At 35.2% G+C, this 27,393-nt stretch overlaps 2 protein-coding genes across 2 annotated transcripts in view; both read right to left on the bottom strand.

The window, feature by feature from the left end:
• Positions 1-251: 251 nt before the first annotated feature.
• LOC150100972 (uncharacterized) lies at positions 252-1,187 on the bottom strand. The gene is made up of 3 exons (XM_090401948.1): positions 886-1,187; positions 540-794; positions 252-393 (listed from the first exon to the last, which is right to left on the bottom strand). The coding sequence occupies exons 1-3, from the start codon at positions 1,185-1,187 to the stop codon at positions 252-254; spliced, it is 699 nt and encodes a 232-aa protein (XP_090258074.1).
• A 5,552-nt stretch (positions 1,188-6,739) lies between these two features.
• LOC150100973 (large ribosomal subunit protein eL19-like) overlaps positions 6,740-27,393 on the bottom strand; it is a 62,720-nt gene continuing 42,066 nt past the window's right edge. Inside the window, exons 4-5 of the mRNA XM_090401488.1 lie at positions 19,507-19,617; positions 6,740-6,933 (exon numbers count right to left, since the gene is read on the bottom strand). Of these exons, the coding sequence (XP_090257614.1) occupies positions 6,807-6,933; positions 19,507-19,617 (238 nt within the window). The 3' untranslated portion in view covers positions 6,740-6,806. The remainder of the gene's footprint in view (positions 6,934-19,506; positions 19,618-27,393) is intronic.

A 27,393-nucleotide genomic window follows, 5' to 3' on the forward strand; every position in this document is an offset into this window, starting at 1 on the left:
TCGGCTAAACTTTTTGACGAATTGTGAAACGAATCAAAAAAATCATTTTGGTACTGTTGAATTTCATTTTTTAGAGCTTTTATCATTTTCTCAGCATCTTCGACAGTGTTTTTTTTTCTTATAAAAGTAAATTTACTTTTACATTTTCTTTCCTAATATTGTATCCCAAAATATTAATAGTGCAACAAAATTAAAATTTGTTAATAATTTTAGCAACATTCGAGCATTACAGAGCCTGCTGTAACTTGTCTTTATCCATCACACATTTCATTAAGAAGCATTATTAAAGGCATTTGATTTTGAAAGGTTTTTACCGCGTTAGTTTTCACGGACCACCTCGTGTCACTTAAAAGTTTACGACGAACAGATAATTTTTCCTTTAAAAGATCCCATCTACTATTAGAATTTACAAAAAAGTTAAACAATTGTTGAATTATTCCAAAACATGATTTCATTTGAACAGCATGAACGCCTATTAAATTAAGGCTGTGAGCAGTGCATGGAACGAACCTCGCCATATATTGTTTAAACCTAATAACCTGGCTTGTACCCCCTTGTATTTAATTGCCATATTCACTCCATTATCATATGACTGTCCTCTTATATTTCTAACAGTTAATCTGTCTGATATTAACTTTTTTTCGATGTCATTCGCAAGTGCTTCGCCAGTCTTTTCACGTGTCACAATAAAATCTATGACGGTTTCTTCCATGCTACATTTATTCGTGTTAGGATCAATGTTAACATAGCGCAAAATTTGAGTTATCTGTTCCTGGTGAGAAGTGTCAGGAGTGCTATCAAATAAAATAGAAAAATATTTTGCTTTTTGAATATTTGAAATAATATGCTGTCTAATTTTAGAAGCAACTATATATCATTTTGTACTTTAGGAGAGAAACTTGACTTTTCTTACGACTTTCAATATGTTGCACAATAATAGGATCGTAATAACTAATTAATTCTATCGTGTTCAAAAATTTTTCACAAGTTCCTCTCAAAGCGTCATTATTTTTTAAGCAGTACAGAATGGCATCCAGAATAACTTTTAAAATATGCCTCCACTTTTCTTTTAAAATTGCTTTTTGTAATTGATCGTCTATAAAACCACCTTTCTTAATTTTTGATTCGAAAGTTTTCCATTCGATAATTTTTTTATGATATAATGAATTTACATGACGTGGTAACATAGGATTCAAATACTGCCAGTCTCAAAACCCAGCAGTGGTCCATACATTGATTTTTTCCAAAAAGAATAGATGGAAAACAGAACAGTGCATCTTTTCGTTTGCAATATATCAACCAATGGTTTTTACAAACCATTTTTTTTTATCAAAATGCCGATTTTCTGTATCAGGATAAACACTTATATTACCGCACAACGCAGGTGCATGTTGAACAAATATTTGTGTGTTACTTACTATTGGTTATGTGCCATGTTGTGGGATCATTAAAATCTATTATTTTTGCATTATTTATCAATATTTTCTAATTTAACATCCACCATATAATTATCATTATTTTATTGCTTCTCGATTTCCTGGTTTTGATGTTCAATTGTACATCAATTCTGTTTCAATTTCACATAAAACATGACTACTTGTAGAAGGCAGGTTTAATTCAGTTAAGTTTGAATGAACTAGAGGTGTAGATGATTTTTTAATAAAAATATCAATTGGACTTATATTTTTCTTAATATTATCAATCTTCTGTTTTCTTATTTTTTTAAACTGTGCGCCGGAAGGTTTTTTGGGGGCATGTTACCCTAGAAGTGCTTTTTAATTTAAATTTGTGTTTTTATTAATATAATTATTTATAGTAATTACTCAGTATGCCAGTATGTTGTATATAAACAAGCTTAACTATCTTTTCCAGTATGTTTTGTTCCACAAAAGAGCGAAAATATCTAACAATAATTACGACACAACTGATCTTATGAATGACAACAAGACTAACAATAATTACATGATTTTTGAAATTGTCTATCTACAAAAAGTAGAGATGAATGGAAATATTGAGGGTGGGAAGATTGTGATTTTCATTAGATCCTGGGTTTGATGGGTGTAAATAAGTGCTGGCGAATAATTTTTGTGGGTGGGTCATGAAACGAGGGATTCAGGAAGATGGAATGATATCGAAGGAGGTCATAAAGGGATTAAAATTATAATATGGAAGGTAATAAACTTGGAATGGGCAGATAGCCATATTAGGAGGATAAGGAAAGAATATTAGATTATCTATGCAAATGTTTAGTAGACGGGAATTTAGAGATACAAAATCATAAAATGGGAAAATACGTTCATTAATAGTTAATGGTGCAATGGAACAATTTACTTGAGACAAAAACGAGAATTGCAAAGAAATGTTATGTTCAAGTGGTTGAAATCGTGATATTAAACGCTGTCGTTGCCATCCAACTCGAGACGAATTGGAACTCACCAGTGTTACCAAATGTAGCGGAATTTCGCTGTGTTGCAGAATTTGTATGTCTAAAGCAGCGTATTGCTGAAATTTAAAAATACAATATATATAAAATAGCGGACTTTTATATCTATTTATTTATTTTTACTTTTTGCGCCCGTGACGGGCGCCTCTTTCGCCACGGCACTGGTAGTAAACCTTTATCTTTTCATATATTTTTCACCCCGCACCTTTCAAAAAATCAAATTTTATCTTCGTTAAATTTGTGTCTGCCTGTATCGCGCATCGAGTTATAAGTATAAGTAGCGAATTTATATTAGGGGAAATATCCTTTAGCACGCATGTACATCTGTTTATTGTTGAAAATGGTCTTCGTTTCCTGCCAGGAAAGTGCATTAAAAATCATGTTTGTTAAACTCAAAATTGTGTTAAATAATTTCTTTATATATGTTCTCTTTTTTTAATATAATTTTTTTTAAAGTTATATTTTAATTTAATTCTATAACACGCTACTGCACGCATATTGGGATTCCATTGTAATCATGCGCCCTATGTTATTCCTAGTATTGTTTGAATCAACTGTACTGACGACGTCCTAAGATACTTAGGATGAAATATTTACTTATTAAACGTAATGTGGTTATTACGTGTGTTTATTTAATCATAATTAATATTTAATGCTTTTTTTATGTAAAAAATTTATTTCTATAGTAATGCCCACTTAGACGGCGTTTGCGATATGGTTGAAAACGAAATTAGTGAATTAATCGATGGGTAAATATATTTAAATGAGGAGAAACTGGTACAATTAGTACATGACGTCAAACCAAATAGCGGGAAACGTTCTGCCGAAGATTCTGATTGTGATAAATCCGTTCAAGTATTGAGTTTAAAGAAATCAGCAGGATTGGACGTGACAAGTAAGTTAGGAAGTTATTTTACGGATAATGATCCTTCAATGGAGAGCTCCAGACAATTGGATATTTGTTCAGCTCCATATTATTATGAACTTAATAAAAAATTGCATCATAGTGGTAAGCAGTCTTATTACTGACTTCTTAATAACTAAACCAGCCGAAGTATGAAATGATAATTACACAAATGATATCCAAGAGATGACGACGTCCGGCCACTCGTAAATAAAGAACATCTACGGAATGTTATTTTTGAAGACAGTGACGACGATTAAAATATGCACTTTATTTTGCCTAAAACATGGGCAATAAAGTTTACTTACAATTTTCATTTTTATAAGTTTATACTATGTATTTTGTTTCACGTTTATGTTTTCTTAACTTACATGAATTACCTGAATTAAATAAATTTTTTTTTTGTTGGATATGTCATGTTTATATAATTAAAAAGAAAAAATTTTTTTTTTTCGGAACATAACCCTACTTTTTCTATATGATCTGAGTCTCGCATAACGCGATTTATATAACGGGAACCTAACATCCGCGTTATACTAGGGTTACCTGTATTTGACAATCATGTCGAACTACCATAGTAAGAAAAAAAAAAAAAAAATCTGTATATATATATATATAGGCAATTCAAAAATGAATTATTGTGTATTTAAGAATAGATGCTTGTTGAATTTTTTTTTTATTTCAATGGAAAGGCAACACCAGAAATGAAAGATTGATTAAAAAAGACTCGCCTTTCACACGTCACAGACACAAGAGAGAGAGGAATCATAACAGCACACAAACAACACTAAATAAGTTGACGAGATATTAGAATGAAAGCCTAATGTTCTAGTAGACAATGCTGGTAGACAGAACCTTCGACATCTAAGGAATCCCATATCTTGAATGTTTCATAGAATTATATTCAATGAAATTTGGTTGGTTTTTAAGACCCGGTGCTGATTCAGAGTGCCATAGTTACACTTCTAGATTCAAATACTCAACTTTCTTAGACTATTTCATAGTCTTTATCAAGAGCCGAGATGATGCTAGTTTGTGTAACATCCCACCCAGTAATTTGTATATAGTTAGTTCTGATAGTTAAAAAATGATGCAAATCCAATTCCTTTCCAGTTCGAAGCCGACTTTATCACTATAGTACGCCCACAGATACGAGAACCTTCGACGCTTCTGCACATGTCAACAGGAGAATCCATTCCGATAATATGGTAATCAATCCGTATTGTGGGATGAGTTGTTTATTATTACACGTCGAAAAATTGTCTTTTATGATCATTTGTAGTAATAACAATTTTGCTTGTATAACAGGCGGAAAATTTTACATATAAAGCACGCGATTTCGCATGTTGGTGACCGATTCGTACACCGCCTTATTTCTTTCCTCCCTTCAACATGAATTTACTCTTTTTTGCAGTCTGCCGACAGCTCTCGCTTGTGGTCGGACTATATCCAGCACAGTCGATGGTTTGTATTGAAACTATGAACATGCTGTTTGTAACAAAAATCTGCATCAACTCTGAGGAACGGTAAAACATGACTGACGTTCCTGTAGAACTTTTCAGAGTTGGGAAGTACACGTCATGATGAGCTGAGACAGCTGCGCGATATACCTACGTAATATCGAGCAGCTGTCTCTAATAAACTGGCACTAGGTGTATTTAGATACACTGCTCAGAAAGAAGTCAACGGACAATCCCATGGACAAGATGCATCGTGCCATGTAACGAGTCGCGTACTTGAGGCTGGTATAAATTGAAGGAATATGATGCTCACAAACCAGTACAAGAAGGGAAATGAAGGAGTTTGATGCGATAGGATAACATGTTGCAGGCCTATCTGTTCAGCAAAATTTTGACAAATTGAGCCATATCACACACACACGGAAAGATGGCCTAACGTTAAATTGGATGCAAGGTAGAGGTATGTAGTCTTCCTTGTATGCTCTTGATTCATAAGCAATCTAATATTAAACCTGATAGCTGTAATCCTTTCTCTCGTCTCATGGTATTACCAGAATTTCAGAGGAAATTAATTACATTTTCAGCAGCACAATTGCTACTTGGCATGTCACATAAAATCAGAGGACTGCAAAGTGGGCAGAAAAATCACATGTCCTTGGTTAAAACACTAGCTACCAAGTTAAAAAATTCCTCTGCAAACAATGCCAGCACCACAACTGTTTTCTGAGCTGATGAACATGCGTTTCCATAGACAAGCAGCACACAAGCCTATCAAGAAAAGGCAACGCTAAGTTAGGCAGAATGGTTTTAAGCTTGCCACCATTGGTCTCTGGAGCAGTGGAAATGCATTCTCTGAAGTGATTAATCACTCTATACCATCTGGAAGTCCAAAAGATGATTCTGGATTTAGCAGATCCCAAGAAAATGCAACCTGCCAAAATGTGCAGTCTCAACTGTGAAGTTTGAAGGAAGCCTCATGGTCTGGGTCCCCTATTTTCAATAACTGGAAATCACAATGCTGGGGTATAATGATATCATAGACAACTGTGTGCTGCAATTTTATGGCGACAGTTCAGTTTCTGTATCAACTCGACAATGCTCCCATTCACAAAGCAAATTCTGTATAGAAATAGAAATGGTGAACTTGACTGGCTTGTAGTCTCCTAATTTTAACCACAAACACCTATGTGATGAATTGGAATACTAACTGTGAACCTTGCCAAATCGCCAGACATTACTGACCACACTTACTAATGCTCTTCTGGAAGAGAATTACTGCAGCAACAGTAAAGACTTGTAGCAACAAACAGTGGACCAACTGCATATTAATAACTTTCATATTAGAGTAAGAGTTGAGATAAGCAGGTATCCAGATATTTATGATAATATTTAGGCATGTTTTAGTGAAGATGGTCAATAAAACGTGGAAGTAGATAAATAGGCATAGCTAATATTTTGAAGAGTCAAATGCATAATTTATATGGGATGTCACAGAAATCAGTGAAACACTGAAATAGCCAAATAAAAGTATTTAAACCAATTTTACCTTATGGATCTGAGAAAAATTAGGGAAGTGAACAGATAATAGCAACAGCAGAATCATATTACAAATGAAGATATTAAAGAACTGAATATACTGTCAGCACAGAATGTGTGGGCAGAACTAATATCAGGAGATATTGGTCACCTAAACAGAATAGAAGAGTAAAGATTAGCAAAGCACAAGAGACTCAAAAATGGGACCGAATCTTACCATAATGTAAGACCCAACAATATTGCAGTCCTGGCAGATTAGACTAATTTCTAGAAAATTTTGGTAGGAAGTTGGTAATAATTTAAATTCTTCTTATAGCAGTATCATTATATCCTACTCATTATAACCTTCCCCCAACCATCCCATGAGAGTACATATGAAGAATGATGACAAAACAATACTTTAATACACATTTTATTTCTTCAAATTATGATTTCACATCGTTGTGATCTATATAAAGCAAAGTCATTTCTTTGCTGCCTCCTCTTCTTTCTGATAAGACTGAAGAAGTTCTTGTTTCTTCTGCAGCAATCTTTCCTGGCGACGTCTCCTCGCTTCACGTACCTTGGTCCTGCGAGACTCGGCCTGGTCACTGGATTAAGAAAATGAAATAAGACTTACTGAATAATAACTTAATGGTCAGAACTAAACTACAAAACTAGAAGTGAAATCCATTGTTATAAAAGAAATGCAGAAACACGATTTTTTTTTAAAAAAATCCACTTGAATACAGGAAAAGCAAGACAAACTAGCAAATTGGTATTATTTAGGCAGCATATATTCAAAAATTATGCTATTGAGGTCATGACATAATAGATCATGTTTAGAGTCTGGGTATTATTAAGAGTAATTCATTATAATGAGTGAATTCACTATACCAAAATTTTAGTTTACGTTATAATTTCATGTAATCTGTTCTTACAAACAGCCCTTCTTATTGGTTTTCTCCAACACACAACCTCGTTTTTTTGAAGAAACTTATATAGATTTCTTCTTTCTCCTTAATGCACTAGTCCATACATGGACTGTTGTGGCCTATATATGTAGAAAGCTTTTTTACCTTGGGTGTAATATACGTTAAAGATACCAAGAAATTTTATACTTGGTTTTAATCCTTTTCCCAAGTAAGCAAAACAAAATTTTGCACATGAAATATATTCACTTCATAATGCAAAGGGCCACTACCCAGACCAGTTTCAACCTTTATTGATGTCTCTTCAGTGGAAGCCAGAGTTTCTCTCATCCAGAAATTTTTATTATGAAGTTCAAGCACCTTTTGTCTACTTGTATATGACATATATATGACTGGATTGCTTCAACCTTGGTATCTCTCCCAGGTCAGGCTCCCACTGATGACACCTCGATAAAGATCGAAACCAGTCTGGGTAGTGGCACTTCCCATTATGCATGCCTGAAAATGGGTGTGTTTTGCATTATGGGATACATACCAAGGCAAGTGATATGAAGTCATTAGCCTCTATATACAAGTAACTCTGACGTGAATATATTTCATGCGGAAAACAACCATTTTGCTTACTTAGGAAAAGGATTAAAACCAAAACCAAGGATAAAATTTCTTAGTATCTTTAACATACATATACAGTAAAACCCCCCTTTTTACATTTTTTAGAGGACTGATGAAAAAAAAGTGTAAATAGCAGGAAATGTAAAAAAAATCATTAAAAAGGCTAAAAGATGACTTACTGCTAGAATGTGAGTCTACATACTAGATTACAAAATTTAATAACTGAAAATAAATGAATTTACAATTACTTACATTTATCTATTAAAAAAAAAATCTTTAATTGTTGATTGTTTTTTCTTTTTCTGCACTCTTATAAGTTCCACCTGCCTCTCCACAGTGTATAAGGCATTAAATGCCCTATCGTCTCCTGATGCACTTGCAATATACCGCCTCAAAACAAAGATAGCTTCCATTGCTTCTATACTAGTAGGGACGGTAGGTTCTTGATCACAGTCTTCTTCAACCACTTCTTCCTCTTCTTCACCAAGGTGGTTGGAAAGGATATCCTCTACACTTGGTACCACTGATGTGATCATATCAATATCAACATAGTCTTGAAATGAGGAAGACTCATCCATCACATACCAGTTGTTGGGTACTGACATATCTTCATCCTCCTGTAGTTGTTCCTCCTCTTCTGCAAACGTAACTCCTGCCTTCTGGAAACAGTTGGATGCGGTTTCAGGAGCAATATGCAACCATGCTTTGGCCACATAATGCATGGCATCAAGGATTGATATGGTCATTTGTTTTGGGTCCATACCATTATCATGCATAAACACAGCTTTTTCAACAAGCATTTTTCTATATTTCCATTTAAATGCATGGATGATGCCCAGATCTAATGGCTGAAGCTCACTTGTACAATTAGGGGGAAAAAGACTAATTTAATGTTTCTGAGCTGCAGATCTTTAGGGTGTGTAGGACATTTGTCTAGCAGTAGTAGCATTTTGCAGTGATTTGTCCCCATTTTAGCATTCAGAACATGCATAGTGGATGTGAAGATGCTGCTGGTCATCCATGCTGTGCTGTTGGCATCATACTTAGCAGGCAGATTTTTCACGTTCTTAAAACACCTTGGCTTTTTAAATTTACCAATTACCAGTGGAGGTAATTTTTCTGATCCATCAGCATTGACCATGAGGAAAACAGTTACCCTCTGCTTGCTGAGTTTTCCACCATGACAGTTCTCTCCTTTAAAACGCAATGTTTTGCTTGGCAGAATGTTATAAAAGAGCCCAGTTTCATCAACAGTGAAAATATTTTTTGGTTCATAATCCTGAATAATAGTCTTTAGTTCATGTTTCCACTGGTTTACAGTTTCCCCTGCAACACTATTACTTTCTCTGCACACTTGATTATCACAATATTGTGACGATTCTGGAAACGATCAATTCATCCACTTGATGCAGTAAAATCATTAATCCCCAACCTTGCAGCAAATTCAAGAGCTTTCGCTCAGAGTACAGTACCATCGACTGGAATACCCGACGCTCTTGTAGAAACAAACCACTCTGCCACAAGTTTATCCAATTCATCGTATGTCGATGTTTGCATATATTTTCGTTTTTTTTGACATAGCTCCAGGTTGCTTTGCACTGAGTTCAATGCTTGACCTGTTTTTTACTATCGTGTTCAAAGTGGACACGGAGAGACCAAGATCTTTCGCTAATTGAACATGTGTTCCGGCATGCCGATCTACATGTTGCAGAATTGCCATATTTTCTTCTACTGAAATACATTTTCTGTCTTTTTTCTCCATGTTACTAACATGGATAATCTACCACCACAACTTGCAAGCAACTATCACATGCTAAATTACTTACCAGAAATTATGCAATATCATTTCGTACTGTGATTGAAAAATCACGGTATCACTCATCACTACTGCAAGCGTGAAACCACAGTGATGGCAGAAACGAAACTACAGCCAAAAGTAATGCCACCTGAGAACATAAATGCGCAACGTCCACATCAAGTTGTTAATGGCAGGAAAACGATATATCGTGAGAATAGGCCTTAATACGGGACCAACGGAAAATGACGTAAATGGCAGGAAAATGTAAATTGCATGAATGTTAAAATGGGGTTTTACTGTATATATACATACACATATATATATATATAAATAAACATCTAACAACATACTACCTCTTTAATCCCAATTCACTAACCACAGAAAACTAAAATAAGATGATACTCTCAAGCATAATTTTTTTTAAAAAATTGTTATTTAGAATCACTATGAAGGACACACATTAATGTTCAACACTACCTCTCCTGCTACTGTGGGGAGTATGATTGGGAGCTTCCAAAGAACTGACAAGCAATCTACAATGTAATAAAGAGGAGAATCCATACCACATGGTAACTGTTACATTGTTCATTTGCCTGAAAAATGTTGAGCTGTATCATTTTCATTCCTTCCACAGTTCAAGTTATGTTTTGCTTCTCAAAAGAAATTCTTTGAACAAAAAAGTATTGCGAGTGGAAGCATTTGTTTTCCAGCTTTATCTGAACCTTTTTTTTTTTTTGAATATATCCTTAATTGTTGTTTGATCTAATACAATTTCTTGTAATCAGAAGAACATAAACATATCATTAATTTGGGCAATAAGCATGGTTGAAGAAAGTACTCAATAAGTTTAACAATCTGGTGGTGGAATATGTCGCTTCCAAATACCTCAATCTTAGCCTCTAACACTTATAAAATGCACATTTGAAATATATATTGTATGGTGCTGGAGAGTAAATAGCTTCTAGCTCTAATCATTGGTAAAATTGTTTGTTATATACTCTTGTTACTTGTTGCTATCGACAAGAAGACAAAACTGTCTTCTTGTCGATAGCAACAAGGAATTTTAGTGGATCTCCCACATGTGAAAACAGTATTCAGTGGTTGACCTGTATACAGATGTAGCAAACATCTTCACAAAATTAGGTTAAGGCTGTTGTGTTGAAAATTGGTCAAAAACTGTAATGTGTAGGTTAAAAGTTCACTAATTTCTCCACATCAATCTGTTAAAGAAATCTCCCTTCACACACTTTTTTTTTTTTTTTTGGGACGTGTTTTATATTTTATAAAGATCAAATTATAGAGGACATAATAAAAGAAAAACATGTTTTATCTCTTTTTATGCATAATCATCACATATAGTTGAACTTTGTTGTAACAAGTTCACAGCTGTAATGAGCAGTTTGGCATTTAACATGACACCATAACATTCATATTCCCATACAGTTGCGCAGTTTTATAACGAATGTACTACACCAATATAACCATACAAAGTTTGGGAATATGCAAACATTTTTGACTGCTCAGACAGTTCTCAGAACAGACAAAAATGAAAGGATCACTTCGCTTTAATGACCACCTGTATGAGATTACAGGCTGATTTATAACATATTCTTGTCCTTGGGAGACAACTTACCTCTCCAGCGTCTAGGCTCTGGCCTTCTTCCCTCACTTTACACAAACACTACCACAAATGTAAAAGTATTTCAATAGAAACCTATCTAGTAAAAGAAAGTATTTCTCAGCGCTTGAAAAAGTTAGAATTATTTGTGAGTTAGAACATGATATGAAGAATGTTGAACTGTGAAAAGTTTTCCTTTCTTCAACAGTATCGACACTGTGGAAGAATAAAGTTTATACATTGACACTGGAAAACAACATAATTTTTTTGGGGGGGGGGGGGGGAAGAAGCATTGCCTTACAAATGTTGATGAAGCATTACTTCAATGGTTCACTACGCAAAGAAGTGCTAGATTCTCCATAGTCTAATCTTGAAGGATCAAATGGAAAATTTTGCTTAACAATTTGCATGCAATGATTTTGTAATTGTAACAATGTCTAGTTGGATTGATTTAAAAATCGACACACTCTCTCTGTCCAAAAAGAAGCCGAACTACTGATAGAAAATAAAACACGGGCCAATTATAATTATTCAAATCATTTATTTCAATCAACATACTCTCCCCCAGCTTCGATACAGCGTTTGGCACAGTCAATTAATTCTTTAAACGAGTTTTTTTTTTATATCGGGTTTTGGGATACCATTGAGAGTCATGGTTACTGCACTTTGAATATTTTCAATGGTGTTGTATCGCTTTCCTTTCATCGGCAAATGAAGTCGGGGAGAGAGAGAGAGCAGTCACAGGGTGCTAAATCAGGTGAATACGACGAGTGATCCAAGACACATACTTGGTTTTGCTCAAAAACTGTCTCGCAATGTTTGAACAATGAGATGGTGCATTATTGTGCAAAAGTGACCAGCTGACAGCACCACGATGTTCCAGCTGTACGTGATGAATTCTCGCTATCAATTGCTTCAAAACTGAGATAAAACTCACCACTGACCTTTGGTCAGGTGGAATTAATTCTTTGTGGATAATGCCCTTGGAATAGTAGAAAGAAATCAGCATTGTCTTTACTTTTGACTACTACAAGCGACTTTTTTTCGGATGCCCCTCTTGTGATCTCCGCCCAGCACTCTGGTGCTTTGTTTTGGGATCATACTCAAAATACCATGTTTTGTCACCAGTAACGATCGTTTCAAGGAAGTCTGATTCCTTATGAGCAGGTTTAATGAGGTCCTTGCAGTGTTCAATTCGATACATTTTTGGTCGTCAGTCAACTTGTGGGGAACAAATCACAAATTCAATTTACGAAGGCCCAAACTCTCGGTCAAAACATTGTGCACAGTTCATTTTGGAATCCCCAATTCATCTTCAATCAATCTCATGGACGATTTCAGTTTTTCTTTGATGAAATCACGCTTTTTTGATGTTAACTTCGTCCAATCTAGTTTTTGGAAGGCCCATCTTTGTCGTCGTCCTCAAGCGTCTCATGACCACTTTGAAATCACTTAAGGTTAGGATACCCACAAAAAATCATAGTTCTGCTCTGCTAACGCCTTTTTATTCCCGTATATACGGGAGTAGGCGAGGCCATTTAGCCCTATCTAACTTTTGGAGACTGAGTGGGCAGTTCAATCTCCACTGGTACCCAATCAGAGACAGATGGCCCAAGGCTATCACTAATTAAGCGGTACGCAGTGAAGAGAGACGGCTCAAATGTGCCGCCATCTCGTGGTCTCTAACCCTAACACAATATATTTAATGTCTGAAATAATGTGGGTTCTACGGTCGATTTTCTTGAGTTTACAGGACGAAAAACCCGAGTTTCCGGGAGGAAAAACCTGCTTGCCCGTGCCAGAGATCGACTAACTCGGGAACCGGTCGAAAAAAGGCTTAGAAAAATTTCCTCTAGTCGCCGACTAGACTCGAAACCAAGACTTCCTTCGTGCGGCCTAGCGCGATGGTGTGCAAAAAGAAGAAAGCATATCAAAAGTTCCTGTCAAATAAGTCAGCTTGTGCTCTTAGAGAATACAGAGACAAATGCAAGAATGCTAAACACCATGTAAAACTAGCTAAACAAAAGTCATGGGAAGAGTTCGGCAAGAATATAGAAAATAAATATCAAGAAGGTGGCAAAATATTCTGGAGGTTGTTGAAGAAGTTGGGAATGGAGGAAAGGGTGCTGTAAAAGGAGTTAGAGATGATAAAGGTGACAAGAAAACGGGAGAAAAAGATATCCTTGAAGTATGGAGTAATTACTTTGAAAAACTGCTAAATGAAACAAGCAGTGATGACAGCACCGTGGTAAAAAACACTGACCAGACATGCAGTCAGGAATACACATTAATTACTTCAAATATCCATGCTTGAAGTAGAAAAAGCCATCAAAGGCTTGAAATGTGGAAAAGCAGCAGGGGTAGATGATATTCGACCAGAAATGCTGAAGTATGGTGGTATAAGAGTCTTACAGTAGCTGCACTGCATAGTTTAGAAAGCCTGGACAGAGGGACGAATTCCTGATGATTGGAATAGAGCTCTCATAGTACCCATATATAAAAAGGGAAATAAAACTGAATGTGAGAATTACAGAGGTATTTCCCTACTGAGTGTTCCTGGGAAGATCTATGCAAGTATACTTGAGAAACAGTTGAGAAGAATTGTGGAAGAAAAGTTTGGTGAAAAACAAGCTGGATTCAGGCCAAATAGACGCTGTTAGGATCAGATCTTCACTTTACGACAAATAGTCGAGAAAGCATGGGAATATAACAGAGATTTGTATTTAAGTTTTGTCGATTTGGAAAAGGCATATGACACGGTGCCAAGAGAGAAGCTATTCAATATGCTACAGTTATATGGTGTCAATGGGGCATTATATCAAACAATACTTAGTCTTTATTTGAGTTGTAAATCAGCAGTTAGAATTGAATGAAGTACAGGAAGATGGTTTAATGTTAAATCTGGTGTGAGACAAGGATGTACATTATCCCCTCTGTTATTCATTATCTATATGGATCACATTATGAATGAAAGTGGTATTAAACATGATATCAAAATTGGAGATGTTAATGTCAGCTCTTTGCTTTATGCAGATGATGTTATACTTCTAAATAAATTCGCTACAAGTCTGCAAGATTCTCTGACTAAATTGAATAACTGTTGTAACAGATATGGTATGAAGGTCAACATGACAAAGACAATGAAAATAGGCAGAATCATTGAAAATGTCAACTGTGTTGTGAATGGAGAAACTGTGGAACAAGTGAAACATTTCAGCTACTTAGGCACGATTTTTAGTGAAGATGGTAAATTAAATATAGAAATAGACAACAGAATCAGCAAAGCTGGTATGGTTGGAAGTCAACTGAATAAGTTCATATGGAATAAGAGAGAAATTAGTTGGAACACTAAATTAGCTGTATACAAGACAGTGTTCAAACCAGTTTTAACTTATGGATCAGAGAGCTGGGTCAGAAATAAAACACTTGACCAAAGGCTAGAGACTGCAGATATGAGAGTCCTGAGAAAGATTATAGGCATAAACAGATGGCAACAATGGCAATATCATATTAAAAACGAGGATATTAGGAAAGAACTTGACATTGTCAACATCCAGGAATGCGTTAGCAGAGCTAATCTCAGGTGGTATGGTCACTTAAACCGAATGGGCAAAGAAAGATTAGCAAAACAAGTGTTCTCTGCCAGGTTGGCAGCAAAACGACCGAGAGGAAGACCAAGATGTAGGTGGATTGATACAGAACAAAGTGCCTTAGACGATAGAAAAGCTCTATAACATCAGTTTCGTAAGTAAAATCAATTGTGAGAAGAAATTTTATTGGTTCTTGCTACTATTGCTATATTGTAAGCGACTTTGAAATAAGCCAATGAGAGCAAAGCTTACAACACCAAAACCGGAACCAATATGGCCACCACTAACTCGTGTTTTCAAAGCTTTGTCTTCAGTCTGAGATTTATTATAAAAATTAAGTTTTTTAAGTTAAATTTTTATTATTCATAGAATAATACTAAAGTATAGTTATAAACTTTAAAATGATTTTTCTCTGGTTTTTCAATTTTAACACATTGCAGTTGGTTTTGGCAAGACATGTTAAAAACTATTAGCCCTACAATATAAATTCTTTTTTTCTAACACAGCTTAATATATCCAGAATATATTGAACTAAAATTATTTTTCAAACATGCAAAATGTCGTAACTTTGAACTAAAAAAAAATTGTTTCATAAAAAAAGTGACACAAAAAATTAAAATTTTTTAATAAAAATTCGATTTTTTAATTTAATGTTAATTTTTAAACATTTTTTTCCAAAAAATGTTATTACTGACATTGCTCCCTAACAAAAACAATGACAGTTATTTGATAAATAATTTTTTTCTAATTTCATGGTACACTCTAACCTTAAACCACTTGTAAACTTGAGTACGGGATGAGCATTTGATGCGTTTTGGTAAAGCTTTTACAAAGTTTAACCCAAAAGTCAATCGCAGCTCTCTCTGTTTGAAACTCATTTTCTGACCATTCATCAAAACACACCGTCATTCTTTGCACTATAACTTGGCTTCTAATGAAATAAATATCATAAACAGTTGACACAACACTAAGGAAGGTTGCTGCTTTCGACAACAAAAAGGTACAACAGGTGGTGCCACTAGTTTCTTCTATTTCTGAAAAGTTCAGTTTCTTTTTGGACAGAGGGTTATTTATATATTTTAAAGACTAACGTAAATTGTGTTTATTATTAATTAGTACTTATTTCACAGAGAAATAAGCTGTTTGATATTTAAGTGTATTGTGGTTTATACAAGCATATTCATACAAATAATACATAATTATATTACCCCTGCCTCAATACTTTTGAGTTATTGAGAATTAAAAAATAAAAGAGGTAAATTTAACTCGCTGATATAGTGAGTAATGGCTATAATGAGAAAATTTAATTGGTCCTATTGCGCTCGTTATAATCAAGTTCGACTGTATTAGTAGCAAGGACACGTAGGTTATGGATAAAAGTTAAGGTAACCTGTTTGGTAACCTCACCAAGTGTGAAACCATAGGCTGCTTTAGTGGAATGAAGTGATTCAAATGCATCTATGAATGATCTGAAGGTATTCAGATATCCATGACAAAAGGATAGAAAGTAAACAGTCAATGTGAATGTGATTTTTATTCAATTTAAAAATTAGCCTTTAATTTAAATATAGAAAACTTTTTTGTTATCAAAAAGAAGAGATTGATTTTATTTAAGTTACACCAAACTATCTGATAAACAATTATTTGAATTTTACTGTAGATAGATTGGGAATGATGGTAGTACTACTGAGTACTGCTAGTACTCAGATGGTAGACAGTAGATTAAAGTGCAAATTGCTAGTGTTGCAAAGACTGCACATCATAGTGCTGCTACGATAAGAAGTACTCTAACATGTAGGGACAAGGAAGTGGTTGTGCCACTGTATAAAGCACTGGTCAGACCACACGTGGTCTATTATACTCCAGTCTAGTCACCTGGTTTTCAGGGTGATGTGGAGACATTGGAGAGGGTCCAAAGGCGAGTGACTAAGACAATATCAGGACTTTGGACTGCTGGCTATGGAAAGAGGTTGAAAAAATGTGGATAGGAAGCAAAGAGGTGATATGATGGAGAAACATTTAAGTTACCAAGAGGATGTTATAGGATTAATCCAGATGGAATTATAAAAAGAGTAGAAAGCAAGAGGGGAAAAACCAGAGGCCATCCCTGGAAGTTATGTAAGAATGTACATGTTGTTAACAAAACGGGCAGCGTTGATGTCATAACACTATAGGCTCATCCTGGAAAAGCAGATCATGAGAACAAAGGAATAAGTATGGTGTATAAGGAGCTGGTAGCTCTCAGCTCACTCTCCTTTTTTTGGCTAGCCTTTTCTCAGGTCGCTGTCAAGGCTTTTCCCTGTGGTTGCCGGGCCGTGTTCTTCCCATGATTGTTGGCAATCCTCCCACAGTTTCAGGCTGTAGAGGGCCGATAGTGTGTGATATGAGAACTTCCAATGTCAGCAGTATCTATAAAACAATTGCCAGCCTAAGTCCTAGCAGCAATAAGAAATTTTCCAGGAAAGGAATAGTCAAATCATGAGATGGTTTGCTGTAAAAGTTTTGGGACAGTTCACACTTGGTTATGTGAGTAAATAACAGCTTTTGTATCTTTGTTAAAGTGTGTATCGAAATTGTGTGTTGCTTAAGTGTTGTGGGAGAATAGTATGTTTATTTACAAGTTTGGATATTGAATGTGTGTTTAACTGTAAGACAGGGAATAGTGCTAATAAGCACTATTCCCTGTCTTATGTTGTAGTTTATGTAGCTAGACAAGATTTAAGTTGCTACTTTTAAAGGATGAGTTTATGTTACTTGAGATCATGCACAAATTTTGTATAGCAATGTCACAGGAAACTTCCTTATAAAGTAATTTAGTGTTAAGTACACTGTATGCTTCATTGCAAGAATTGTACATTCTAATGTGTGTTTAATGGTTGTGTGGGTTAACTTCTCAATAATTTATATCCTTTGTAATAATTGTCTTAGCAAAAAAATAAATAAACATCTTCATCAAATTACTGACATGTACCCTCAAGGGGTGTACAGTATATGATAGTACTATATGAAAAATTTACATCATTATTAACTTCCTATCTACAATTTTCCTCCAAATCAGTCTGTTACGTGTCAAGGCTCCAACATTATCATTATCAGATCTTATATTTCTATCGTCTAAGGCACTTTGTACCATATCAATCCCCCTATATCTTAGTTTTCTTCTGTGTAATTTTCCTGCCAACTGGCAGAGAACACTTGTTTTACTAATCTTTCCTCGCCCATTACGTTTAAGTGAACATACCACCTGAGATTAGCTCTGCTAATGCATTCCTGGATGCTGACAATGTCAAGTTCTTTCCTAATATCCTCATTTTTAATATGATGTTGCCATTGATGCCATCTGTTCACGCCTATAATCTTTCTCAGGACTCTCATATCTGAGGTCTCTAGTCTTTGGTCAAGTGTTTTACTTCTGACCCAGCTCTCAGATCCATAATTTAAAATGGGTTTGAACACTCTCTCACATACAGCTAACTCAGCGTTCCGACTAATTTCTCTCTTATTCCATATGAATTTATTCAATTGACTTCCTATCATACCAGCTTTGTTGATTCTGTTGTCAATTTCCATATTTAATTTACCATCTTCACTAAAAATCGTGCTTAAGTAGCTGAAAAGTTTTACTTGTTCCACAGGTTCTCTGTTCACACAGTTGACATTTTCAACGATTCTACCCATTTTCATTGTCTTTGTCATGCTGACCTTCATACCATATCTGTTACAATAGTTATTCAATTTAGTCAGGGAATCTTGCAAACTTGTAGTACATTTATTAGAAGTATAACATCGTCTGCATAAAGCAAAGAGCTGACATTAACATCTCCAATTCTGATATCATGTTTAATACCATTTTCCTTCATAATGTGATCCATATAGATAATGAATAACAGAAGGGATAATGTACATCCTTGTCACATACCAGAATTTAACATTAAATCATCTTCCTGTACTTCCTCCAATTCTAACTGCTGACTTACAACTCAAATAAAGACTAAGTATTGCTTGATATAATGGCCCATTGACACCATATAACTGTAGAGAATGATCTGGGAATATCCAGTTGTTTGCTCGTGTTGCAAGACTAGGGGAAACAAGTTAAAAACTGGTTAGTATGGGACTCCCATGAGTGATCAGTCTCCATGGTGATGCCCATATAATAAAATAATCACCATAAGAATTATTGGAAAAATTATAACAGTTGATGTTGAATATATAGATTCAATGCACTTGGCTATTGTTTAAAGTAAAACACAACTCTCATGCGAATTTTGATATACAAGAACAGCCATATTTTCAGTATCTCCTGTGAAATGTATAAAATTGTTCAAAATAATGTCACGAAGTTTTTATGTCTGCTGCAGTTTAGAATGCAGTTCTTCGCAATGAATAGTATGACATCAATCAGCAGAATAAACTTTTCCTGCTTAAATTAATAACAAAGATATATTATTAACATTTGAAATGCTGTGTAACAAGGTTAAACACCGTCTCTCTGTTAGAAATTTGCATTAATGGATATCAGTATAAAAATTGCATCAATTCACTTATATTCATAATAAATTCAATACTGCACAATAGGTGCACAAAGACTTTATAATCAACTAGCATTTAAATTATTATCAAAAACACTATACCTGAGCATCTTAGATCTTGATTTTTCAGCTTTTTTCTTATGAATGAATTCCATCAGAACTCTTTTATTCTTAAAGACATTTCCTTTAGCTTTCATGTAAAGACTATGATAACTAGAGGGGGGAAAAAAGTTTTATTACAAGACATTTTTAAAACTGAAATAAAGCTATCAATATTAAATTGATTAAGTAACTGCAAGAAAATATTTTCCATTTAAAATCTTAATTCTAGTATGCAGTAACAATGTAAAACTCTATGTAGCTTAGAAATACTAAAGCGCTTTACAGTGATTTTTTTTTACAGAGGTCAAGTCTCATGAGAATGTACAAAAATAACCTTGTTTGTCTCTATATGTTTTATGATAAATACTATTGTAAATAACCCTATGGGAATTGACTGTACTTACTGCTTCAACAGAAAATTCTAGAATGTCAAAAACAAAGGAAATGCATTGCCACCGGAACTTTGTATAATAGCTCTATGTAAGGGCATAAGAAAGTTGTTTACGAGCTCTGCATATAAACACCTTCAAAGTTAGTATCAAAGAGATCGGCAAGTTTCAGACAAGATAGGATTAAAAGAGTGCACAGAGGAGAAGAAAGAACGGGTCGGTCTTAACAGAAGATCAAGGAGTCGTGCTGAACTCTTCAGGGGGTTACAACCCCTTGTGCAAGATCCTGGAGAACGGGAAATAAAAAGGGACTGAGCTGAACATCGAGAGTCAGCGGCAGAAGTTCCAGGAGTAGGATCCAGAGGACAGAATGTTACGGCGAGCCATGCCAAAGGAGAATTTGCCTGTATGCTGAAACCTCTTGCCCGAGCTTTTCGAGTACTGGAAAATTGCAGTCCAAACGGCGCTGTCATCCCGACATAACACCCCTGAAGCATGACTCTCCAGATGGAAGGAAGCCTAAGGCCGAGATGAAAGGAAAATCATAAGGACATTAGTGCAAGATCTTTTGATGAGTGTATGACGAAGAACTTCTGTAAGTTTGTTCCATTTCTTGTTATGCATTCCCTTTTATAACCGTGCTTCCCAAACTTCTGGATGGCAGGGCTCCCTTTGCAAAAATTAAAATATTTCACGCCCCCCCCCCCCCTCGAAAAAAAATCATAATAGAGAGATATATTATTATAATATTTATTGTATTTATGTTCAATACAAAACATACACAGTGAATATTGTAAAAATCAAATGCATATATTACATTTTTTTGCCTCTTACTGTTTTGTTCTGAAGACGATGCAGGCTGTTCTGGTAAAATATGAAATACTATAATTTTTTTTTGAGTCGGTTTCTGCTTCTTCTGATTGTTCACGGGATTTTTTTTTTATTTTTTATCAGCTACTTATCCATCTCAGGGTTAAATTTTTTAATGTAGAATAGATCAAATAATATCACCACAGACTGATAACATGAAATTAGTGAATATTACCTGAATAAGGGAATCCCTGGATAGGAACATTTTTCTCTTTTGTGACTTTTCTCCCTTTACGGTAATTAAGCCTAACGCGAAACAGACAGCAAAGGCAGGTTATTAAAACGTGCATATGGTTGGTGCGGTATTAACAAAAGATCGCGCAACCGAAAGATAAAAGCATAACTGACAATTGAGTTGAAATGCTAACTCTCTTCAACTGAATTCCAGATTTGAAACTGCCATAACATTCATTATATATATACATTACTTAGTTTTAACACGTTCGGTTGAATCTTATTGCTGCCTTGGGAAATCGAGCTCGCACACATCAAATTAATAACAATAGTTTTTAGTTAGATACTGTGTTTGCCCATGCAACATATGGTTTTGTTTCAGTCTATACAGCATAGTTTCTGGGGGACATGTGATTCATTAATTAGTGTGTTTTTATCCCAGTTGTCTCTAATTGCACTATTTGTTGAGAAATATATTACACAGACTGCTCATACCTTATTCACTGGCATAATAAAAGTACTTGTTTTTATTGCCTCTGCAGTATAGTGGCTGTTAGGGAGGGCGTGTTGTTTACCACTGCAAGGGAGTTACTATCTCCCCGCATGAACTTGTTTAAGCTTTTTTTCATGTGTGAAGTATGTGCGAAACTTTTATTGGTAACAGAAAACTAGCTCGGATGACAGTGATAATATAAAACGAGTTTTGATATGTATATAAAGTCAATATCAACAGTCCCTGATTACGAACGCGTGATGAAAGGGACAGGAAGATTTGGAGCTTCCCTGGAGAGCATTCGAAATAAATACAATTAACCACTGCTTTGAAATGAAACATATGAATAAGCAATATTTACTAATATTCATTAAGTGCCAAAATACGCAGGAAGCAAAGTTTGTGAACCAACACCAATGTGTGAATTTTTCTATTAAAATATAAAAAAATAACAAAAAAGAAATAAATAATAAAAGTTAAATACGTTTCTTTTAAAATAAAAAAATCTACTTAGTCTTAAAACATTTTAAATTTGTTTTCATTATTTCATGGCCCCCAGTTTGGGAAGCGCTGACCTAGGAGATATGTTATAGATGGACTGATAAGAATTAACTTAATAGCAATAAGATGTGTCTATAAGAGAGTCAATTGGCATGTTAGAAATTGGTGAAATAACTCAATATAGTTAGCTAATCTCTTTGCGAGTAAACTAGTTTCAATAAGTTGAATTTGTAAGCAGAGAGTAAATAAGTATTTGTTCTAAAGAGTTATTTAATATTGAAGTGGAAAAGTCCTATTTTTATGCTAAAGATTTAATATAGATAGGTAGAGAAGGCAACCTCCCTATTGTTTGATTCATGTACTTTTCATACTAGTGTAAATAAAATGTTTTGTTTATATGTCAATAGAGTGCTGCCTGATCTTTCAAATTACAATGCACTGTTCCTAAATAAACTCGGACTTGTGAGTTTCCCCAACTAAGGCATTAAAAACATTGTTTAAGTACTTGAGAAACCATGACTGTTTATGTAAACTTTATTGAAGGAATTTATGCTAGTAGGAGATATCTACCGGATGCATTACTGAGTCTTATGCTGATATAGAAATACTGGTGGCACAGTCTCAACAAATAAATTTTCCAGTGTTCATAGGCATATACATAGTAAATACGAAAGGTGGATAAACATAGTAAGTAAGAAAGGTTACAAAAGCCAAAGCGAACTGCTAAAAATTAAAGAATATATAAATTAAAGTTTACATTATAAGGATAGAGCAAAGATCAAAGTGTAAAAGATTTATGGTAAAGATTACATTCCACTGCAGTACAATATAGGTAAACAAACAGCATTTCATTACAAAAACAGCCTTTTCATTACAAGTTTAATGCTACTCCCAATATCTAAACTTTAATCCTAACATGATAAAATTGTCATGCAAATAGGAGGTAATATTAACATAAAGAATACAGCATAACTCATAACTGTCAAAACTAAAGTGATAAACATGTACAGGTTTACTTTATTATAATTTTATGTAAATCCTAATAGGAAGGATCATAGTTGTAATAGTTGTACCCAGTGGCTCAAAGGCCATCTGCTCCAGTTACCCATATCTTTGACAACTAATTCCAATTCTCTCCTGATCTGATATGGATACTTGCTCTGTCTGCTCTCAAACCCATATAATGGCTACATTATGTTGACATGTTCTCTATTTGGTGAAACAGCAGTGATACATTAGAAGCATTTTTAGCACAACAGCCAGCACAAGAGGATATACTCCACCATTGATAAGAAAAACAATGACTGTCTGCTTGACACTATTTACCCAGCTACCAAACAGATTCTTATTCTTTAGTCTACAGAAAACTTATCCACACTGATGCATACATCCACCCCTCCCAGCACTATAGTATTATCAAACCTTGGTAAAGAGGTAGAACTGTCTGCTAGGCCCATATCAGCCTCTCCATTGAAATCAATCACATTTGGAACATTTTTAGCCGATGGCTTCTCCCTTGACAAAATCAGAACTCTCCACCCAACCTCCCTTCTAAAATCCAGAATACAAAAAATCCTTTTTCATTTCCTACACCTGGGGTACCTCAGAAAAAACTGCATGCATTCTTAAAAACATTCTGAAAATATAACTCAGAGATGTCCTTCAAATCTTACCAAAAATCAGCTATCCTGATACTCTCACCTAAATATTCTCTACAAGATCACTCCACCAAACCGTCACTGAAATGAGGGTGATGATCCCTCTGAATCCTGGGTACCATGTCTCCTGCTGTGCAACCACCTGGAGCACACACCCCATCATTTGGCAGTTAAACGACTCTTCAATAGCGAAAATCGCACCTGTGAAGAGGATATCTCTGTGTCTGTTGTTCACGTACCAGCAGCCAGGTGCCTTTGAATTTATCACTCTCTGCTACATAAGTTGTGGTGTTTAAGTGTCCAGTAGAACGATGATACATCTCCCAGGTCAGTTAATACACATAGCATCATTCTCTGTGAAACATTCATCTCTTGTGACATTACTTTCTGCATTCTCAAAGGTTTATAGCAGAGGCATGCCTTCACAGCCCTTACAAGCCACTGCATCATAATACACAGCATGGTCGACCTGTTCTTTTGTGATCAGATGTCTTCTGTGTCATAATGGTTAACAGTCCAATACACAAAGAACCTACTGATTTTAAGTGCTTTTAGCATGTTGAACGGCGGTTGGTCATTCCAACTTTGTGAAGTGCTATTAGCTACATGGCTATCATAATCTCCCCACTGTATTCTAACCTATACAACTAAACAACTCTCTCTCTAGTGTTAAATACGAGAATGTTGGTTACACAAAGTGCCAATAACAGAACCGGGCTCACAATTCTGTGGGCATTGCAAGGGTGTGTGTGTGAAAGTTGTAACAGTATTTATGGCAAAGTGTGCACACAATCCCTTGCTCCTGCTAGCTTAAATACTTCAGGAAGAATTGTCAATATCTGTCTACAAGAACACAGAAAATACATCCATCTACACTGCAGTCATTCTGGGGTGGTGGATCATGCCTTGGATACAGATCACTGAATCAAATGGAAAACCTTCTTCCTATACAGAAACAGATTTAAATCAAACAAATTATTTCTGGAATATACTTCAGCACTAGAACATTCCAAAAACTTAAACAAATTCAGCTGCATTGCATTGCCAAAAATTTGGGAGAACATTTTTAAATTTTCAGCAAGTGTCCATCCATCACTACACCTACAGAGAGTGCCAACTAAGAATGTATGAGCCCACCTTCTACAATCAGCCTGGCTGCCTTCCTACCAATGTCCTTGCATGCATGAATTCAATATATCTCTTTGTGCTTATTGAAGATGCCTAGGTGAAATACTGGCTTGGTAATTAATCAAATAAGCTCAATAGCTTATTTGATTAATTACCAATATTCAGCTTGTGCATAGCTGTACTGTAATATCTTCTCCTCATATTCCTGAGTTTTTTCATCCACTGAAGAGGTAGCAGTGAACTCAATACATCAGGTTGATAGCTTTTAGCAAAATGGGCACTCATTAGTTGAACAACCTCCACTGCATCTCACACCATCTGCATTTAATGGTTATTCTTTTTTTACTTTCAGCATATCGATAGAATTCTGTGGGATTATCTTTAGCTTGCAAAGCCAGTTTCTTTTCATACTCAGACTTAGCTTTTTGTACAGCAATTGACTCTTCTAACGTGCTACTTATGATTTTAATAACGGACATCATCATTGTGCACGCAATATTCCTTCCACACCATCCTTTTTACAAATCTCTTGCTTGATAAGATTACACATCCATTTGACTCCTACTCTATTTATTCTTCAAAGTTATCAGGATACATTCTGATATTGCATCATCTCATCTTCTTTATACCCTCTTTTCCCTTATGGTGTCAAGGGTTTATTAATCATCGGACCTCCAAACATTCATAGTATAGGGTGGTCAGCCATATGCCCCGGTGTATCCAATGTCCTGTAGTGTTGAGTTCTCAAGCCGGTTTGCCTGCTTTGCGGGATGAAAAACCCCAGGATAAACTGGGGAAAAAAACCTGGTGTGCACACCCAAGACTGGCTAACTTGGCTATAGCTGAGGAAGATTCTTCAGCTCCTTACATCACAGACAGGAATCGAACCTAGGACACTCCTTTTCCAGGCACATGGTTGCTAAGCTAAGCATACAGCCAATAGGCTAACTGTACTCCTTTAAATATTTTTTATTAAATGCTTCCTATCCAGCATAAATGGTTGTAATTCAGCATGTAACCTTTTTCTGAATGGAACATTCATAACTTTAGCCACTTCCCAAGTGAGTACCACTTGATTACTGTCACCAGCCAGAGGTAGAATAACACCTTTAACTGAAACACCCTCTGACACTGTCATCAAATCTAAAACCATTTTCTTTGACATAAAGTTTCTTCTGTCACATGCTGTTTGAGGTAGTTGTCTCGCAACAGCTCAGTAAATTCAGTTTCATTCTTCTTGTGAGATTTTACTGCTATTCAGTTAGTGTTTGGATAATTAAGTCCCTCATTATTATTATTACTGTTTTTGCTCTCATCTTCTTTATTTGGTGATGCATTTTTTCATTGCTAGCAACCAAACCACCAGGTTTGTAGCAACACCCCACTACTGTACACCCACAGATGTGAGACCCTCGACACTTCTACACATGTCAAAAAAATTAAAATCCATTCCAATATTAGGGTAATCAATGCATTTCATGGAATGAGTTTTATATTATTGTATATCAGAAAATTAGCTTTTCTTTTATGAAAGTTCTTGTTCTTAAAGTGGTAACTATTTTGCTTGTACAACAGTTGGAAAATTTACGTATCAACACGTGACTTTGCGTGTTGGTTGTCAATTCATGCATCCTTTATTTCTTTTTCCCTTTCAGCATGAACTTCTTGGCACAAAGCCAAGGTCGGTTCTACAAAGTGTGGGTGTACAATATGTATTTGATCTTGTTAGATTCTATCTCACATCAGATGCCTTCAAACTCACTGCCACATTACAATCATATGTCTCAACACTAAATGGATTCAAACCATCTGATACCAGTAGCAGTGCATCTTATCCCCTTCTTTCCTTTCCTGTCTATCCTTTCTAAAAATACTGTACCCATTATACTGCTTGTTACAGTTAGTATGTCTGATTCTGATAGCCAAGTCTCATTGACGTCTACAATCTGAGGCCCCAAATATTGACCAAAGCATCAAATTCTACCCCTATGTTTATGATACTCCTAGCATTTGTGTAGGCTGCATGGCACAGTTGGACAACTTGCACAACTTGCAGCTCTCTCTTCATCTCTAGTCCCTCATGTGCAGGCAAATGTAAATTGGAAATTGATCTCTCATCACTTCCATGATAATGCTCATTCCCATCATTAACACAGCTACATAAACATTGTCACATGCATATTTTCACCATTCCTCCCATTTTCATGGTAATCAGTCTTCATCTGTTTTCCATATTTCAAATGTAATAAAAAATAGAAAGGTATATTTAAATACACCATTCTCTTTTTAAAATTACCTTGAAATATAATCACACTATTAATGTGTAGAATAAAATGTTCAGCAACTGTGAAGATATGGCATAGAAAGGGGAATGAATTACAAGAATAAACAATCGTTTTATTTTTATTGCATATCATAAAATATTGGTGACTTTTCAAGCGGCAGAAAATGCTTGTAAGGTTGACAGAAAAGAAAGATAGGTAGCTGGAGAGAAGTAGACTCATGTTGACGTGTAATCGGATAAAACAGTTTCTAAAGCTAATAATGTATGGTAATCCTATGGTAATGTATGGTAATCCTATAGAATATTAGAATGGATAAGAGGATGGGCTGACTGACATCAAAAAGTGATCTCTACAGGGGATGCGAGTTTACAAGATTTAAGGTAACCAGT

Source organism: Typopeltis vanoorti, chromosome 12 (genome assembly GCF_054136105.1).
Source record: "Typopeltis vanoorti isolate ZY-2024b chromosome 12, IOZ_Tvanoo_1.0, whole genome shotgun sequence".
Lineage (NCBI taxonomy): Eukaryota > Metazoa > Arthropoda > Arachnida > Uropygi > Thelyphonidae > Typopeltis > Typopeltis vanoorti.

Bases quoted from the DNA above. Each gene is read 5' to 3' on its own strand.
- LOC150100972 (XM_090401948.1), bottom strand. From the start codon at position 1,187: ATGTTACCACGTCATGTAAATTCATTATATCATAAAAAAATTATCGAA. The intron at 795-885 runs GTACAAAATGAT...TTTATTTGATAG, and splicing joins AGTCAAGTTTCTCTCCTAAA to CACTCCTGACACTTCTCACC. The intron at 394-539 runs GTTATTAGGTTT...TTCTAATAGTAG, and splicing joins TACAAGGGGGTACAAGCCAG to ATGGGATCTTTTAAAGGAAA.